The sequence below is a fragment of the Paroedura picta genome, chromosome 4, assembly GCF_049243985.1.
Source record: "Paroedura picta isolate Pp20150507F chromosome 4, Ppicta_v3.0, whole genome shotgun sequence".
NCBI lineage: Eukaryota > Metazoa > Chordata > Lepidosauria > Squamata > Gekkonidae > Paroedura > Paroedura picta.
The window spans coordinates 38535016-38554921 of NC_135372.1; the positions used below are offsets into that span (position 1 = coordinate 38535016).

The following is a 19906-nucleotide window of genomic DNA, read 5'->3' on the forward strand; positions in this document are numbered from 1 at the left end:
TCGACTGTGTCATGTAAGGTTGCTTGTTGCTTTGCAGCCTTCTGCCTCTGCCTTGAGACCCAGCCTGACGCAGAGGCATTAAGTAGAGCTGGGATGCCACGTGGGCGACAAGGAGTCTCAGGCTAGAGATGTCCGCTCCAAACTGCTCTACAAAGCAGAAGGAGAGCGAGCGTGTGTGTGTGTGTGTGTGTGTGTGTGTGTGTGTGTGTGTGGCCACATCGTCTCTTCCTGGCCGCACTTAGTGGCCACGAAACAAATCAGTGCTTCTTCGCAACAGGGACAAACTCCGCTTGCTGCTATGGTACCGGGCAGCCCTTCTTTCCTCACGAGTGCAACCGAAGGCAAAGTGGCTTCAGCAGCAGGACTCCGGTCTCCGACTTGCAACCGTTTCGGGCTGCCTCTGTGTGTCTCCTCACCAACTGGGATGCTAAACCATGGGCAGATTCCAATTTACAGCCTCAGTTTGTAAAGAAGAAGAAGAAGAAGAAGAAGAAGAAGAAGAAGAAGAAGAAGAAGAAGGTGATGATGGTGATGATGGTGATGATGGTGATGATGGTGATGATGATGAAGATGCTGATGATGAAGATGCTGATGATGAAGATGCTGATGAAGATGATGGTGATGGTTTTTATCCCCTGTTTTGTTCTCCTCAAAGTGGCTTACAATCTCCTTCCCTTTCCTCTCCCCACAAGAGACACCCTGTGAGGTGGGTGAGGCTGAGAGAGCCCTGATATCACTGCTCGGTCAGAACAGCCCTAACAGGGCTGTGGTGAGCCCAAGATCACCCAGCTGGCTGCATGTGGAGGAGCAGGGAATCAAACAAAAACCAGTTTGGCCAGGCATTGTGGTTAGGGGGCATCACAGCTGACCAGCGTTTGAAGGAAGGTTTCTGAAAACCGGAAGACCTCCTTCTGAACCTGGAGGAAGGTGGTAAGAAGCACATGAATTTGGAAGTAAACTGTGTTTGCATCCACAGTGCACAGACTGATGATGCTTTAGCATAGAGGCATTGGGCACAGGATCTGATCTCCTCCAGTGGGGGAGTCGAGGACCACACACCAAAGCTGCTGCATTTGTTATATTATTTAAAACCATAGCAGTGTGGGAAGACCCCTACTGGTCAAGACCGATGGCGTTCATATTATACCTGCACAAGGGAGTCAGTCGCCCTACCAATTTCTCCCCCATGGACATGTGTGCCTGGAAGCTGCCGGAACCAATAACCCTCATCCTGCATTGCAACCGATGTTCTGTTCTGTGACCCAGTCCCACTGCCCATCAATTTCGTCCACTTACTCTGAGTTCTTTCGGTCTGAGCCGAAGAGACAAAAATTCCTACTTTCTCCACACCGGTCAAGGTTTTATAAGCATCTGTGACTCAACTCTGTGTGGTGCTCAGAGCTCTGTGAATGGAGCTTAATACGGATTGGGGCCTTGGCACCAAGGAAGAGCAAGTCCAAGTCCAGTCTTTCCTTACACATCCTTTTCCTGACCTGTAACGGCCTCGGGGACTTGCTGTTTGCTCTGTTGGGGCAAACCTGCAGAAACCCGCATCATATCTTTTGGGCTTGCTTCAGCATTGCCTGGGTTTGATCCTTTCCCACCTTGATCCTTTCCTACCTTTCACCACTGTGCCAACCCAGATTGGGGCTCCTGCTTGCCTGAAAAATAGAAAAAACAACACAGGGAACGTTCTTCAAAGAGAATACCTTCTGTTGTGCTTCATTGACGCTTTAGGGATGAACCAGAGGTGTGTCAGGCATTCCGCTTCTGGAGCCCACAGTGGTTTTCTTGGTTCTCAAATGTGCAGTGTGTAGCCCTTAGACTTTTGACTAAATAAACAAACAAAAGCAGGGGAAGCTACTCCAAACGCCTTGATCAGGTTGGGAATTGTTTGATTTCTTATCCCCTTCATTATAATACTGGTTTTGAGATGGGGTGGACGAGGACAAATGCAGCTTCACCCAGACCATAGACTGACCTAATCTCAAATACCATCTGTTTTTATTTTTTGTTATCACAGAATTTGCCCTTGTTGTTGACACTGCGCGTTGTGTGGAAAGGGCTGCCATAAGCCAGTGATCTTTTTCTGGGATATCGGGACTATTGTTCATGATTTCCATTTCTGTTTGTTTTCCCCCTCGTAGGCGAGTGCCTGTGCTACGAAGGTTACATGAAGGACCCTGTGCACAAACACCTCTGCATCAGGAATGAGTGGGGCACAAACCAAGGGTAGGTGACTGTGACGGACAGTAAACGTTTAATGCTATAAACTGGTCTGAGACCCTTGAGTGACAGGAGATTGAAATGGAATTCTTCAGTTGAGAGAGTCAGTGAGGAGTGACAGTGAAGCATTGACTGCTGACTGGGAAGGAAGGCTAAGGGAGTGAGAGGATCAAGAAGGATCCTCATTCAAGCCTGAGAGAAATAGCTCCTAGAAAACAGGAGTGAACTCTATCCAGTCTAAAGGAAATAGAGCTCCTAAAAGAAGGGGGTGATCCTTAGCCTGTGGATAAGGAAGAAAATTGGAACTGAATTGAATGTTGCTGCCTTCACCAGCTTAGATATTGGTGAGATTGAGCAGCTTATTCTTGTATATTTAAGCAGGGGCTGCCAAGGAACCTCTCCTTAAGTTTTAGAGACCTTTCTGAATGACAGAAACATTAACTTGTTTGTGACAAATTATCTGGCATTAATTTTTATACAAAGTTACCTCTTTCCTGCTGCCTGTTCACCTTATCAGTCCTAAACTTGATTCATATCTAACCATTTCCCCATAAAGTTCGTTATTTTTTAATTACCATCAGCCCCTCGTTTTCAAAGCAGGACATAAGGATTTAGTCTCTTCCGCCCTCTCCCTAGGCCGAGTCAGCATCTAACAACAGACATTCAAATGACTGGGTAGAACAGGCAGACCAAAAACAAAAATAAAGGGGAAATTTCAACAGCTGAGACTGGTGTAAAGGATGTAATGAGGATGAATTCTGGGAGTTTTCTTCTTTGGTTCAAATAGTGTGCAGGAGCCACAGTCAAAAAAAGCCAATAAGAGGCAGGGACAGAGCAAAAAGTAATGTACAAAAGATAGTAGGATTAGAAATCCAAAGAGTTGGGGCAGGAACCCAGTGGGAAGAACCCAGAACAATCAAACATGGAATTGTGTAGCCTGAAAAGACATAGTAAAAAGAGAAGTCCCAGCATAAGGCAGACTGGAAACCATGGTGTAGTTTGCACATGTTGAATAATGCATTTTCAGTTTGCTATTGCAGCTGGATTTTCCTGTGCAGAACAAGATAATCTGCTTCAGACTGCTTGTCTGCTTATGCCCCCCGCAGGGCCCTTCGCTCTGTGGGTAAGAATTTGTTGGTTGTCCCGGGCCCCTGCGAAATACACCTGGCCTTGGCCCCTGCCTGGTGAAACGAGCTCCCGGAAGAGCTGAGGGCCCTGACGGAGCTGTCTTAAGTTCCTCAAAGCCTGCAAGGTGGAGCTCATCCACTGGGCATTTGATTGAGGCCAGAAGGGGGTTGACCAGAGTTCAATCAGGGGTCCCACCCTGGCCAAGCATCTTTGTACTATATCACACCTAATGCTGATTGTCTGGCTGAATTAGCAAATTATGGTGGGTTATAGTTTGTTCCGCCATCTTGTGGGTTTTTATGTGCATTGCTACTGTTTTAAGGGGGTTTTTATGGGGAAATTGTTATGGTTTTAATTGTTCGTCGTCTCAAGGCGACAAAAGTCGTGAGAGGCAGGATATAAATCCAAGAAATAAAAAAATTATTCAACATATGCAGAACAAGTGTGCCTACTGCCCTTTGAAGTCTCCCTCAGCAATTGGAAGCAGAACTCTGTACATGCTCAGAGGCACTCCTCTTTCTGAACAGTTGTCGTTCTCATCATTGTCACACTCGATTGCAGGACTCAATCTTGTTGTAGAGATAGATTTTTGGAGGAGAGCTCCAGCATGTCTGAGCATAGATTCAGTACTGTAGGTCAGGGGTAGTCAGCCTGTGGCTCTCCAGATGTTCATGGACTACAATTCCCATGAGTCCCTGTCAGCAAACACTAGCAGGGGCTCATGGGAATTGTAGTCCACGAACATCTGGAGGACCACAGGTTGACTACCCCTGCTGTAGATGCTACCTTGGGTGAGGGGTCCAGTGGCGAGCAGATCTTCACAGCTGCTCGGTTTAAGTTTTCTGCTAGAATCCCACCCAGACATCAGAATTTATGGGCTCAGATCTCTCTTCATACATTCTGTAATTGCCTTATGATGCCAAAACTTGCTTGTGAGGAATTTGCCCGCTGATCAGAATTCCAAGGGGTTATGTTTCTGAAGACTGGCTCCGCTAGGCCTTGGCCCAGGTAGAGCGCAAAATATGTGATTACTTCTCTTATTGCCGGAAGTGTCCTAAATGTAATGTGTCCTTACTTCACGTACACCTATGTGTATCTCTGTGTGTGACCACACTGCCACCTAGTGTTCAGAGGAAACCAGAGCAACAGGCATCAAGGCATTTGGGTACACAGCCTGAGCCCTTCGAAGCAAGAAGGTGGAGATCTTTCTTCGGTGCTTGAATGCCTTCATGCAGTGTGCAAGGACTGCTTTACTCCTTTAATTCCTCTGCAAAAGTGGAGTCGTGTATGTACATTCTATGGGGCTACAGCCGTATTCAGCTGGGAAAGCTGTTTGATTTTTGTGAGATTAGTAAATCAACAAGAATCATCATCAGTCATCAAAACGGCCACGTGTAGACCAACAACACTTGCAAGAGCAGGCCATAAAAGTGAGAAATGGGTACCTCATTCCCTGTTCCTCTAATATTCCCTGTCTAACTGAGGGATGCAGTGAAAACACAACACTGCTTTGTACTGACTCAAGTCTGGTCCGTCAAGATCTGTATTTTCTGCTCTGACTGTCAGTGGATCTCCAGAGCATTGGGCAAAAGTCCCTGTTACATCACCTGATCCCTGTAGCTCAGGGGTTCTCAACCTCACCAATGCCGTGACCCTTTAATACAGTTCCTCATGTTGTGGTGACCCCCAACCATAGAATTCTGCAAGTGCTCTTTCACCGAAATTAAATCGAAACTGACCAACGGCATGAAGATCCATTGTTCATGATTGTATATAAATTGGGTTTTTTTCTGGGGTTTCTCAGTTTGGTACTGCCTCTTGTCCCACCATGCCGATCTTGCTCTTTTCCGCTGCTCCAGACAGAGGAACGCTCTATCTCGATCTACCCCGCAAGGCTGTTGTGTGGATGGCACCCCTCTGGTCCAGCTGCTTGCCCTGCCACGACCCCTGTGAAAGGATCATTCGACCCCCAAAGGGGTCCCGACCCCCAGGTTTAGAACCACTGCTGTAGCTGGAGATGCTGAGGATAGAACCTGGGACCTTCTGCATACCTAGCAAATGCACTACCACTGAGCCACAGCTCCTGTTGGCTCCTGTGGGAGGCTAGACAAGGGGAACACTGGGGGGGGAAGGGGGGATGAGGTGAGAGGACTAGAGGTTGCTTCCTCTGCCTTCAAGCTCTGGAGGCACTGAAAGATCTGGGAAGGGGCATAGCACTGTACTAAAAGGGGAAGAGCTGCATTTTCTTTGGATTCTACTTTTTACTACCCCAAAGAGTCTCAAGGCAGCTTACAATCACCTTTCCTTTCCTCTTCCCACAACAGACACCCTGTGAAGCAGGTGGGGCTGAGACAGCTCTGAGAGAACTGCTCTGTGAGAACATCCCGAAGAGAACTGTGACTGGCCGAAGGTCCACTCAGATGGCTGCATGGGGGAGGAGTGGGGAATCAAACCTGGTTCTCCAGATTAGAATCCAGTGCTCTTAACCAGGGGTAGTCAACCTGTGGTCCTCCAGATGTCCATGGACTACAATTCCCATGAGCCCCTGCCAGCAAATGCTGGCAGGGGCTCATGGGAATTGTAGTCCATGGACATCTGGAGGACCACAGGTTGACTACCCCTGCTCTTAACCACACTGGCTGCTAGAGCATCGCCTTTGCTTATCGGGCCTCCACCCTGTTCCGATCCAGCCCCCGGTATCTGTAGTTACAAAGGATCTCCAGGATCCGCCCTGAAGCTGAGGTGAGTTAGCACAGACTGTGCCGGGGACAGAAGGGAAGCAGCCACTCTTTTGCTCTCTGCCTCACGGCCCGGCAACTGCACGAGGTCAAGGAAGCAGCAGCCGTGGGAAGCTTTTCAAATGCGCCTAGAAGCCGCAGGGAAAACCGCAGGAGGGAATGAAGGTCGTGGGGGGGAGGGGAGAAAGAGGGACCACCCCAGACTCTACCCTCAAATCTCACCAGATTTCCCATCCAAAGCTGGCAGTCCTAATTGAGGCGCAGATTAGGCGCTTGCTCACAAGAAGAAGCTGGATTTTTATACCCCGCTTTTGAAGAGAGCCAGTTTGGTGTAGTGGTTAGGAGTGCAGACTTCTAATCTGGCATGCCGGGTTCGATTCTGCACTCCCCCACATGCTGCCAGCTGGGTGACCTTGGGCTCGCCACGGCACTGATAAAACTGTTCTGACCGGGCAGTGATATCAGGGCTCTCTCAGCCTCACCCACCCCACAGGGTGTCTGTTGTGGGGAGAGGAAAGCGAAGGCGATTGTAAACCGCTTTGAGCCTCCTTTGGGTAGGGAAAAGCGGCATATAAGAACCAACTCTTCTTCTTCTTCTTCTTCTTTTCACTACCAAGAGGAATCCCAAAGTGGCTTACAAACTTCTTCTCCCCATAACAGACACCCTGTGAGGTAGGTGGGGCTGAGAGAGCCCTGAGAGAACTGCTCTGCGAGAACAGATCTAAGAGGACTGTGACTGGGCCAAGGTCACCCAGCTGGCTGCTCGTGGAAGAGAAGTGGGGAAATCAAACCCGGCTCTCAGATAAGATTCTGCTGCTCTTCAACCACCACCCCAGGCTGGCAGCTTGGTCATCGGTATCTGGGCAGTTTACCTCCTTTTCCATTGCAGCTGTCCCCAGCTGGTTTTCTGGCCTGCTCTCTATCAGAGAGGAAGCAAGAGGCACCTTTGTTCAGCACACCGAATCTGAGGCTGCAAGGGAACAGGGGACGCAGAATCCTTTATCAGAAAAAACAAGGATCTGAAACTATTGCCCTATGAAGATAGGTTGGGGGACTTGGGAATGTTCAGCCTGGAGAAAAGGAGGTTGAGAGGGGACATGATAGCCCTCTTTAAGTATTTGAAAGGTTGTCATTTGGAGGAGGGCAGGATGCTGTTTCTGTTGGCTGCAGAGGAGAGGACACGCAGTAATGGGTTTAAACTACAAGTACAACGATATTGGCTAGATATCAGGGGAAAAAAATTCACAGTCAGAGTAGTTCAGCAGTGGAATAGGCTGCCTAAGGAGGTGGTGAGCTCCCCCTCACTGGCAGTCTTCAAGCAAAGGCTGGATACACACTTTTCTTGGATGCTTTGGGATGCTTAGGGCTGATCCTGCGTTCAGCAGGGGGTTGGACTAGATGGCCTGTATGGACTAGATGGCCCCTTCCAACTCTATGATTCTATGATTGCAGGTCTAGGTATGCTTTTGCTAAAATTAATTGGAGAAGGGGGGCCCTTCATTGCAGAGACCCCAAAAAGCTGCTTGTAAAGCAACACATCAGACCTGAAGTGCCTGAGTCAGATCTTGAGAGATGCTGTTGATGGAATCTCAGGGTGGTGCTGTGGATTCAATCCCCTTCCTTATTTTTCGGGAAAAAGAAATGCATCAAATATCTTCACTCGTGCTCACCTGCAGGCAATGGCAAACCAACTCTGAATACCTCCTGCTTGTGAACTCCCACGGATCACCAGAAGTCAGCTGTAGCAAGATGGCTCTTCCCACCACCAAGGCCAGTGAAACCAGCAGGCTTACAAACTGGAATATTTCCACGTAGTGGCGTAGTGATTAAGAGCAGCAGCCTCTAATCTGGAGAACCGGGTTTGATTCCCCCCTCCTCCACACGCAGCCAGTTGGGTGACCTTGGGCTAGTCACAGTTTCCTTAGAACTATTCTCACAGAGCAGTTCTCCCAGAGCTCTCTCAACCCGACCTACCTCAGAGGGTGTCTGTTGTGGGGAGAGGAAGGGAATGGTGTTTGTAGGCCACTTTGGGATTCCTTTGGGTAGTGAAAAGTGGGGTATTAAAAAAAAATCAGCTCTTCTACATGAAGCGGCCTTATCGTGAGTCAGATCCTGGGTCTGTTCAGATCAGTGTTGTGTGCTCTGACTGGCAGAGTCTCTCTCGCAGGCCTGATCAGAAGACTTATTTAGGGACCCAGAAACTCACATCTCCCAGGCCTGTGCTAAGCTGCTATCAAATCCTCCACCCCCTCTGAGAGTGGCATGGTATCGTGGTTAAGAGCAGCAGACTCTAATCTGTAGAACCAGGTGTGATTCCCCACTCCTCCATGTGCAGCCACCTAGATGACTCTGGGCCAGTTCCATTTCTCTTAAAGCTGTCCTCACAGAGCAGTTCTGTTCGAGCTCTCTCAATTCCACCTACCTCAGGGTGCATCTGTTGTGGGAAGGGGAAGACAATTATAAGCAGCTTTGGGACTCCAGGTCATAAAAAGTTTGGTATTAAAAAAAACAACAGCTCTCTTCTAGTTATTTTATTTTATTTGAAAAGTTTATATCCTGCTTTTCAGCTCAATCAGGGCACCAGTGTAAAACAGAGCGCTCTATTTTCAGAAACCCTGTATAACAAAAGCAGTATAATAAATACTTAATTTTGGCTCTGGGTAGGACTGAGAGCTCTCCCAGAATTACAACAGAGATCAATTCCCTCGGGGGAAACGGCATCTTCAGAGAGTGGACGTTAACCAGGCATCCCCACTGATCTTCCTCCCCTCCTCAAGTCCTCCCCCTCACTCGCTATCCCCACAGCTCCCGGAATTCCCCTAGCCCCCCTAGAAGATGCATCATGCCCTGTGGATCTTCGTCCGTTTGAGATCCTGCTGGAAAACCAACCTGCTCATGCATATGTTAATGCTTTCCTGTTTTGAGACAGAGCAGGCGGGTGGGGTGTTTGCACAGTAACCTTTCCTCCCCCCCCCTCCTTGTTCGTTTGTTGCTGAAGCAACCGGCACTGTAGAATTACCAGGAGAGCCCAAGAGCTGCCTAAGTGCGCAAGAAATTGCTGAAATTAGACTCTAATGCAGGGGTAGTCAAACTGCGGCCCTCCAGATGTCCATGGACTACAATTCCCATGAGCCCCTGCCAGCATTCGCTGGCAGGGGCTCATGGGAATTGTAGTCCATGGACATCTGGAGGGCCGCAGTTTGACTACCCCTGCTCTAATGATTGCAGTGGCCTGTGTCCTGACAGGGGAAGGGGGTCCCCTCTCCCACAAATGTCCGTAAGAACAGCAAGTGTGGATTAATTACCCCCTTCACCCGCGTCAACCACACTGTCGTAATCTCAGTCATGGCGCTTAAAGAGTGTCCAAATCAGATGCCCCCACTCCCTTTCAGGACACGTTTGTGGCTGGAGTGGGGATTCTAATCCGTGTTAATTAATGCGAGAAGTGAACCAGCAAGTTTAATTAAATTAATGCGCAGTTCATAGGTGTGATCTTGCGCATGTGGCATTGGGCAAGCACTGCGTAGAGGAGGCGATATCCTCCTCTCTTCCCCTCCCCTTCCCCCCAGTGGCACCGCTTTGGTGAGCCCTGCCGTTTGTCGAAGCTCTCGTCTCCTAGAACTCAGGTCGCTAGCCAAGGGGTCGATGGGGAAATGCGGCAGTGTATGGCAGTCACACACTTTAGGCAGAAGCAACCCCAAATTGGCCACCCAACTTCTTTGCACAGAAAGTTATTAAAATGTGGAAACACATGCAGAATGAGCCCCAAAGTCACACAGCAAGCTGTCGTAGCTTCCCTTTCAGGGAAGACTTTGGTGCACGGTATCACGTCCCGCGGGGGCTTTCCTCCTGTGTTTGCCCATAATTGCAGAATACAAATAGCAACGCCGATTCTCTTGGGAATCAGTTCCACAGAATTCGATGAGTCTTACGCCAGGGAAGTCCTCATGCAATGGCATCTTAGGGTTGTAGAAAGCACCCTCAAGCCACAACCAACGTGCTGTGATTCTGCAGGGTTTACAAGGCATGTTCCAAGATGGTATTCCATTGCCAGCCTCTGTGCAGCAACTCTAGCCTTCCTTGGTGAACTCCCATCCAGACGCGAACCATGGCTGACCCAGTTTAGATCTGGCAAGATTGGGCTAGCCTTGGCCATCCGCCTGAGGGTTTAGACAGGAGTACCACTGCATGGGACTGCGCTGTGAGCCTCCTGGCTGGCTACACTGAATTTTCGAGGCAAGAGACCAAGAGAGGTGGTTTGCCACACACAAGTCTAGAATTTGTCCTTCGTGATCAACACTTTGATCAGAGCATCCTTGAGACTTCTTGATGGTAACGAGAGATCTCTTTATCTCTCCCCAGAGCCCTTTGACTCTGCCCTTTACTCTGCCCACTTGCTGCCTTGTGGTTTCGATTTCCAACAGATCCCCCCTCTGCTCATTCTAGATCTTCTGTTGGTTCATTGTCTTCTTGGGGTCCCCTATTTGTAACCCCCCCCCCTGTTTTGTCAAGCAATATCCGATCCCCCCCCCCCGGCTCGGCTCACAAAGCTTCTGGAAAGAAAGGGCAAGCCGGGTGCCCTGTGTGCTTTCTTGGTCCTTGGGGAAGCTTCTCTTCGAACTCACACAGGAACTCGAGGTTGCGTTAAGACCTTGTCATCACCGTTCTGCGTGCAAATGAGATTATCGTCCAATTAGTGTTCTCATCCTCCCTTCCTTTTTGCATTTGCTGGTCCCCAAGAGACGTAATTACTTTCAGTTGCCCTCTTGTAATTCTTCGGCTCATTCGTTCCTCCTTGTTCTTCCTCCCTCCTTTTTTCCTCGCCGGGATGGGGCAGTAGTTAGAGCAGGGGTTCCCAGCCACAGTATTCAGGTACCAGATGGTCCTGCAATAGTACCTCGGTGAGTGGGGGTTTCAAAATGGCCGCTGGGGAGAAACTTCCTACCCTGTGAAAGAACAAAAGCTTTCTAACGTTAAAAAAAAATGTCGGTAGACCTTGCCAAAATGGCAAAATTAACATTGATTGTTAATGGCAAAACAGAAGATGCTTTCTGAGAACAATGGGGTCCATACTTGAGCTGTCTAACAAAATGAATCATAAAGGGACTTTATAAGGTGGGGGGGGGATATTATATAATTATCATATTCACAGTATTCACAATGTCAGTGAATTCGATAAATGCATGAAAGAATTGTGTAGCCTGCCATGACCGTCAGATTCTCTATGGCGATCCCGATGACATCACAAACTCTCCGCCCAGTTTGCAGAGGAAGGATTCTGTATCTAAGAGTTTGCATAATAGCAGATAGGGCCAGTGACAACCTGACTCTTCCTGCCTACAATTCTGAAGCTTGTTGGCATCTCTGAGATGAGGAGAAAGGTTACTCAAGACAATCAAGTGAAGAACTCTATAGTAGAAGGCTAATCTACCATAGAGGTTTTACCCTTAAACCAGAGTGTCTCCCCCAACATTCTCAATGTGCCTATGTCACTTCCGGGCAATGTAGGCATGTTGTGTTTATTCCCAGCTTCTTCCCTCCCTACTCCCAGTAAACTCTTCCCCATCCCCTGCTGGCTGCTCTGACGGACCCTACAAACCCTACATTAAGGCCACGAAGCAGCCAAGCCAAGAAGATTTCCCTGTGCATGTGAATCGGTGACTGGAAGCTGAGCCAGAGAAGAGAAGGAAATCCAGCGTCATCCCCATTTCAGCCATGAATAGGATCCCTGGTGAAGAATCGTACATTTGCTGTTGAATCTTGCCACCTCCCCCTCCCTCGGCCCTGTTCTCCTATGGAAAAGGTTATTTTATTTTAGAGTAGTGAGCAAAAACTTTATTTCTCTTGCCTAATTACACTTCCAGCGCAACCCTATCCTTGGCAAGCTGCCCTTTTTGAAGTCATTAGTCTGCGCAGCAGGAAGAGAAGATCATCAAAGACTCCGTTTCCCAGCACTCCCTGCTGTGCCGCTATATGCTAGAGGATTGCCGAGAGAGCACGTTAACATAGCCTGCCGTTTCCCTTCTCTGGCCCTGAAGAGAGATTTCTTTGAACTGGGGCCTGGGGAGAGAGCTGCTGACACTCTATCTCCAGACTCTTCTCTCGGAGAGTTTCATTTTAAAACCAATTTGGCAATTAGAGGCAGAGCAGGACATCAGCAAGATGTGGGCTGAGGATTGTGGGTAAAGACTGACGTGTGTCCTATTGTGCTGATTGTGGAGTATTTTGTTCTTGGACGCCCCCAAGAGGTTGGATCTACGGACACCTGTCTGCATCGTGCGTTGAGTGGGTCAGATAAGATCTTCGAGGCGACCAGGTGAAGCGGCAGTGGAAATTCCCACCGAGACGCAGCCGACGTATGAGACACACCCAACAAAAATCCCAGCTGTCATTCATTCGCACTTCCTGCTCACCAGCATTTCTTGCAAAGCAATTTGGGGGGTTCTTTTCAGGCTCACCACCTGAGAAATTGTATGGGAAATCCACAAGAGTTCCGCTGCTGTGGGCAGAATTTCCCAGGATGGTTTTGCACAGTCTCTCCATTTGCGAGCAATTTCATAATGAAGCCAAGCGCGCATGTATTTTGCAACTCCAATCAGAAAGACCAGCATTCTTTTGCCTAGGCTTTTGAATAGGGGAGATGACGAGCAATTAAGCCAGCTGAAGGTAATCATCCATGTTGTCTTCTGAAGCCCTTGACGCTGATTGGCTGAGCGGGGGGAGTGGCTTGGAATGCTCAGTCACTTTGGGGGACGACTATTTGCTGCTTGTCATCTTTGTGGGATGGGAAAGTGAGCAGTTTGGCTGGGGTGTCAAAGAGGCCCTGAGACAGAGGGAAAGGGAGTTGTTGGAAAAGATGCAGATCAGGCAGTGGACTGAGAAAAGGGGACCTGAAGGAAAGCAAGGTGAAACGTGAGGACAGAGGAATGGTTACTGAGAGAGGAGGCGTTGAAAGGCCATCACAAAACAAGATGGAGGGGCTATATATGGCTCGGGAGGAAGAGAGGTTTGGTATGAAGGCTGGTTAAGAAGCAGCTTGAAAACCACCATGGTGTAGCAGTTAAGAGTGACAGTTTCTAATCTGAAGAGCTGGGTTTGATTCCCTGCTCCTCCACATGCAGCCAGCTGGGTGACCTTGGGCTAGTGACAGTCCTATGAGTGCTATTCTCCCAGAGTGGTCTTGTCAGAGCTCCCTCAGCCTCATCCACCTCACAGGGTGTCTGTTGTGGGGAGAGGAAGGGGAAGCAATTGTAAGCCACTTTGGGCAGTGAAAAGTGAGGCATAAAAAACAGCGCTTCTTCTCCTTCCTCTAAAACCAGAGACTTGAGGGACAGAGGCACAAATGGAAGAAAGACGGATGGGGCCTAGAGGGCCTATAGATAGGAGGTTGTACAAACAAGGCTGATTCAATATGGAGGGTTTTCTCCATTTCATCAACTCTAGTTGTATGCTTTTGGGTTGAATTTTCCCCACTTTCTCTGCGTATGTGTGTGTGTGTAAAGTGCCATTCAGTCACTTTTGCCTTACGGCGACCCTATGAATTAATGACCGCCAACACATCGTGTCATTTAACAGCCTTGGTTTTACAACTGAGGGCTGTGGCTTCCTTGACTGAGACAATCCATCATATCGGGTCTTCCTCTTTTCCTACTGCCTTCAACTTTTCCTGGCATGATTTTCCTTTCCGGTGACTCTTTTTTTCTCGTGATGCCACCAAAGTATGATGGCCTCAGTTTAGTCATTTGAGTTTCTTGGGAGGTCACGCTTGACTTGATCTAGTACCCTCTTTGTCTTTTTAGTGGCCCGTGGCATCCATAACACCCTCCTCCAGCACCACAGTTCCAATGAATCAACTTTCTTCCTCTATTCCTGCACAAATTGTGAGCAGCCCATTTTTACCTTCTTAAACCCACATGTTTTAAAAACTCTGGGCCATTCCGCAATCAACAAATGTAGTGAAAGGCTTACCTTTTGCAGATGCCATATTTTTGCCGTTTCGCATGACATCGCCAAGATCCAGCATCCCAGCAACAAACTGGCAGCTACATCCTGCATTTTAAAGCGCTAGCTGGGGAATCACGTAAAATGGATTCCCCCAGCCATATAGTGTGAGCAAGAGGAGAGCACCGAGCAAGCAACATGCCAAGGAACCGTGCGGAGCCAACATAGCACTGTTTCTGCCTCCAGTGCCTGCCCCCACCTTCTCCCAGAGAGAGGGTTTCTTTTTTAAGCAAAGTGTCTGGAGCAATGAGTACGCATTTAATTGTCCAGGCAAAGCAAAAAAAACAAAAACAAATATTTTCTCCTCCAGTTAACATATGAAGCGTGCTTCTCTAACCGCTGCCCCTCTCCGATTCGAGAACAAGATCAATTTGTAAAGGCTACAATGCTCATGAATACAAAAGAGGTGGCATTAAAAAGAAACACTATGCATCTTTGATTATATGCATAGGCATCTAAACGGAGAAGCTTGCGGCTCCTTTAAAAGAGGGAGAAAGGTGATTGGCTGACTTACGTGACTGACAGGTGGAAGAGAAGCATGTGTATAGCATAGCTCTCTTCCGCCATTACAGGCAGGCATGCAGAGTGCCAAGAAGTGAGAGAAGGCGGCAGAGGGAAGCGAGAGAACCAGGAGGTGAGGAATGGTGGGAGGCGCGTTATTTTTTAGCGTTACGCCATGGTGCTGGCATAACGCTAATTTTTTCAACGTGCGGAAATAGCCTCTATATTTCCCAGGATGGTATTATTGGGACAATCTTTTTACATGTGTCCAGAAGGGAAGGTACGGAATGTGTCTAAATGAAAGAGAATATCCCCTTCCTCTGTATTTCTTACAGTGAAATGCTGTGATGCCATTGCAAATTCCCATCGAATTGAGAGTTTGCGGGGATTGGGCCAATGTCCTAGTGCTGCTCCTCAATTATGACAATACCAGTTGCAAGTGTTTTTCTCTGCTCTCTTGATTAGCATTTGAGAAGATCTTGACAGGCTCCCTCCCTTTCCCTCAATCAGTCCATGGCCAAGTAGGTTTTTCTTGAATGCAGATGACCGCAGGGGGACACCAAGTGTCTACAAGCAATTAGCATTACCAAAAGATTCAAGTGCTATTCTAGAACAGCACCATGCAAATGCAGATTTTTAAAGTGCAGAGTTATGCTATTCTTGAGTAGTACTGTAAGGGGGGCCACAAATATTTAAAAGAAGCACAGCAGCAGTATGATGGCAGCACTGAGGGGTGGGAAGCAACCCAAATCTGGTATGAGAAGAGCTGTTTTTTTAATATTTCACTTTTCGCTACCCGAAAGAGTCGCAAAGTAGCTTATAAATACTTTCCCCTTCCTCTCCCCACAACAGATATCCTGTGATGTAGGATGGGGTGGAGAGAGCTCTAAAGAGACTGCTCTGTGTGAGCAGCTCTCAGTGAACTGTGACCGGCCCAAGGTCACCCAGCTGGCTGCATGTGGAGAAGTGGGGAATCAAACCCAATTCTTCAGATTAGAGTCTGCTTCTCAAGGAAATCCAAGCTAACAGTGATGGGAAACTGGGTTGTGATGGGCCATGAGGCATCTCTGTTGCAAATGCAAATCGAGCAACAGTCTCACTGACAATTTGACAGCCGTGGGAAAAAACACTCATGTGGAATCAGACTAGGTAAGGGCGGCCTGAAGGCTTTGGCTTCTCATTCTGGGTGTAAAACTTCACGGAGCTTTTATTCCAATCCCAGGTCGATTCAGTCCCTGCTATCTACACAGAATGCGATTTCCGTTTTGATTTTGGGCAATTTAAATTTTCCTTCTGCAACAAGGATTGATCTGGAGTGACCCTACCTTTATTGTGCGATATCTTAGAGTGCTCTTAATGCTCAATATTTTAATAATCAAATCGAGAAAGCAGGCTGTTTTGAATCTGAGCTTTGCTCTGTGGTAGAGAACCCTTGATTGGCCGAAGCTGGTCATGTGACAAACTTGCCTTAAAGGAGAAGCCCCTAATTTCTCTCAACTTCTGTCAGTCTTTGATTTCCCTCCCCCCTCTGCCTTCTTCGATACTCCAAGAAAAGAAAGAGGATCCCTGCTTGGCTCCTCCCACTCCCCACTACCTCAAGAAAAGAAAGAGGCTTGGCTCCCCCCCCCACCTTCTGAACTACCCTAACCATGTGCAGAACACTTTTCTGTTTCAATGGGGAGGGGGGGACAGGAAGACCCGAATTCAAATTGATCTGAATTCAACAGGATTGACAATGGAATAAAGTAAGTGCAGACTCTGCTCTGCATACTTAGGATAATGCCCTTTCAAAGTGCTTTAGCAGCTGGATTTTCCTGTGTGGAACAGGAAAAGCTACTTCTAAAGTGCACTGAAAGTGCATTATCTATTGTGCGCAGAATAGGCAGTCAGCACCTGTGGCAGAGTGCCAATTTGAACAGGGATTCCCTGATCCTAGCTAGACTGCTGTATCACACCACTCAGCACACCGTAATGACAGAAAGGCTATCAGGATAATGGTTTAGAAGGCTTCCCTGTGACTGCACAACAACCACTTGGTTTGGCAATTCAGTCTCCCCAAGCAGATGGGAAATGCACTTTCAAAGAGGCATCACTCAAATATAAAAACAAAGCATCTTACAGGAATGAGCCTGGGGAGGATTCTTGGTCTTGCCTCTTTCTTTTCTCCCTCCCTCTTCCCTCTCCTAGTGACCGGTTACCTTTCTCCCTCTGTCTTCCCGTTGCTTGCCACCAGCCACCTTTCAGAAGTCAGTGTCTCAATTCACGGCACCCCTGAGGTGGTTGTTGCACCTGATCCGTGAGCGGAGGGCTATTCTCCAGAAACAGGGGTTTCAAACTAAATCTCATTTTGTACTGAGCAGCAGAAATCAAGGTGTAGGGTTTGGATGAACCAGAAAGTATGATGCATGTGGAAGTCTTGTTAGACTGGCTTGTGTGGTGGGAAGGTCTGAAGGAAACACCCATGCCTGTGGATTCCCTCTGGGAGCAAGGGTAGGCTTGTGCATTTAGGGGCCAAACCATGAACAAAGTTTGAGTCCACTGGCACCTTTAAAAGTTTTATTCAAGGTGTATTCAAGCTGTGTGGAGGCACGCTTTGTCAGATACTGGCCCATTTTTCACAATGTTGTTTTTATGTTTGGAGAGCCAGTTTGGTGTAGTGGTTAGGGGTGTGGATTTCTAATCTGGCATGCCGGGTTCGATTCTGCACTCCCCCACATGTTGGATGACCTTGGGCTTGCCACGGCACTGATAGAGCTGTTCTGACTGAGTAGTGATTTCAGGGCTCTCTCAGACTCACCTCCCTCTGAGGGTGTCTGTTGTGGGGAGAGGAAAGGGAAGGCAATTGTAAGCTGCTTTGAGGCTCATTCCGGTAGATAAAAGTGGCATATAAGAACCAACTCTCTTCTTCTTCTTCTTCTTCTTCTTCTTCTTCTTCTTCTTCTTCTTCTTCTTCTTCTTCCTCTTCCTCTTCCTCTTCCTCTTCCTCTTCCTCTTCCTCTTCCTCTTCCTCTTCCTCTTCCTCTTCCTCTTCCTCTTCTTCTTCTTCTTCTTCTTCTTCTTCTTCTTCTTCTTCTTCTTCTTCTTCTTCTTCTTCTTCTTCTTCACTACACGTCCCGTTTCTTGCACTGGGTTAGATCCCGGTGCTCATTTCCACAAACAGAAGGCACTTCTGGTAGCAAAATGGAGCTTACCTTCCTCCTCTCTCCCTCTGCAGTCTACGAACCTCCTGAGAAGATCATGAGGAGGAGTGAATCAGAGACCTGCAATGGGAAGGGAGAAGTCAGGGGAATTCCCCCCCCCCCCATTTGTTAATGGGAATGAGCAGCAGGATCCACCCCCCACATTTATTTTAAATGTCTTTTCTTTCTTTTGTAAATGCAGCCACCAGAATTGTTTGATCAAGGATATAGGCGTGGGGATAGAAAAGTTCATCTTCTGCCATTTTCTTGCTTGATAAAGCCACCGGTGGTAGCGGGGGAATAAAAGTACACAAACATTTTTCCGTAGTAAAAGTATGTGTGACATTTTCTGAAAAGAAAGTGGCAGAGAGGAAAGTTTTAACAAAGCCCAAACCTTCTATCCTTTTCCTTGATGTTATGATTCTGGAGACCGCATTTGCAAAAGAAAAATACTGGTAGTTGAATCCTTGGTCTTTCGTCTGGATTACAGTTGGATTTACTTCCTTGTAAGTAGTCTTAGGACTGCAGCCTTCTTTGAGGCTTGCGGTAGAGTGTTTTGGACCTGACTTACATCTCTTAGCCCAGGGGTGGCCAATCCCTGGCACATGATCCACATGTGGTTTTTCTGCAGATAAGACTTGGCTCGTCCAACGTATTTCACATCCCCCTGCGTTCAAAGATCTCTCCTGGCACAATTAGGCATTTCTCTGTGGCCTTTACTGGTCCTGCCCCTCTCTACCGCTGGCTGCTCTCCATAACTGGCTTCCGAAGCTTCTCCCTCGTTTTTTAATTTTTGATAAGAACTGTTCTTATACCCTGCTTTCCACTACCCGAAGGAATCCCAAAGCAGCTCACAAACTCCTCTCCCTTCCTCCCCCCACAACAGACACCCTGTGAGGTAAGAGGGGCTGAAAGGGCCTTGAGACAACTGCTGTGTGAGAACAGCCCTAAGAGTACTGTGACTAGCCCAAGGTCACCCAGCAGGTGGAGGAATCAAACCCGGTTCTCCATATTGCAGTCAGCCACTCTTAACCACTGCCTCACACTCGTGTAGTTTTGTCAAAATGTGGTAAAATGAAATATTACCCTATATACTTGTGTGTAAGCCTAATTTTTCAGCACCTTTTTCACGCTGAAAAAGCCCTCCTCGGCTTATACGCAGATATATACGGCAATAGAAATAAAAGCTTGCTCCAGCCAGCCAATTGTTGCTCTGGCAGCTTTTAGGACAGCAACTGTTTGACTCTGATCTTTTTTTCCCTTTTGCCTTCCCTTTTTCCTCCTCTTAATCACGTCTTCCAAACTATTCTTTTGGTTTCTGTGAGTGAAAAGCAGGGTACAAAACCCAGCAGCTATTCATCCTCTTGACTTTTCTGTATTTGTGGGGTGGGGGGAAGAGGCTGGATGGGTGAGCCTGTGATGATGGAGCATTTCCCACCCTAGGCTTATATACGGGTCAATACGTTTGCCCAGATTTTGTGGTAAAATTGGGTGCCCCGGCTTATATGCGAGTATATAGGGTAGTCAGATTACCTCTTCTCTCATATAAATCTAAACATGATGCACTTCTTGCAGCTCTCAAACTGTACAGTAACTTGGAATGTCCTTTAGTTTGGCCCTCCTGATCCCAGCACCAAGACTACTCCCTCGTCCGGAGTGACTCCGAAATACTGCAGTGCATGTTTTTGTCCCACTTAGCTTGCCTTTGAAGCCCGGCTTCTCCTGCGCTGCCATCGCCTTTGTAAAAACCTCGCCGATCGATGTCTGTGGGCAACACATCAATATTTTACAGTCCTCTGAGATGGTTGGCCAAGGCGAGGCATTGCCTGAATTATGGGATGTCTCATTAGCATTATTTGCAGAGCAGGGTAGACCACGGCCGTCGAGAGCCTGACGCAGAATACACAATGACCAAACTGCAGTGTGTGTCTCCCTCCCCCAAGTGGACGCGCTGCTTCGTTTTGGCGTGTTTGGGCCTTTTCAGCATTATTTCCTTCGAACGCCAGCTGCCGCACCCAAAAGGAAAATGTGAATATTCAATGCTAATGACAAAGAATATTTGTTTTAAATAGATCTTTAACACATCATCGTTCTAACATCGTTTAAGGTCTATAGACCGATTCCTCAACCACT

General features: G+C 47.8%; 1 protein-coding gene across 3 annotated transcripts in view; it reads left to right on the plus strand.

The window, feature by feature from the left end:
- Positions 1-19906, plus strand: part of ASTN1 (astrotactin 1) — a 252463-nt gene that overhangs the window by 134067 nt on the left and 98490 nt on the right. For all 3 annotated transcript variants that reach the window (XM_077332504.1, XM_077332503.1, XM_077332502.1), the window contains exon 8: positions 2148-2232. In XM_077332504.1, coding sequence (XP_077188619.1) covers positions 2148-2232 — 85 coding nt within the window. The remainder of the gene's footprint in view (positions 1-2147; positions 2233-19906) is intronic.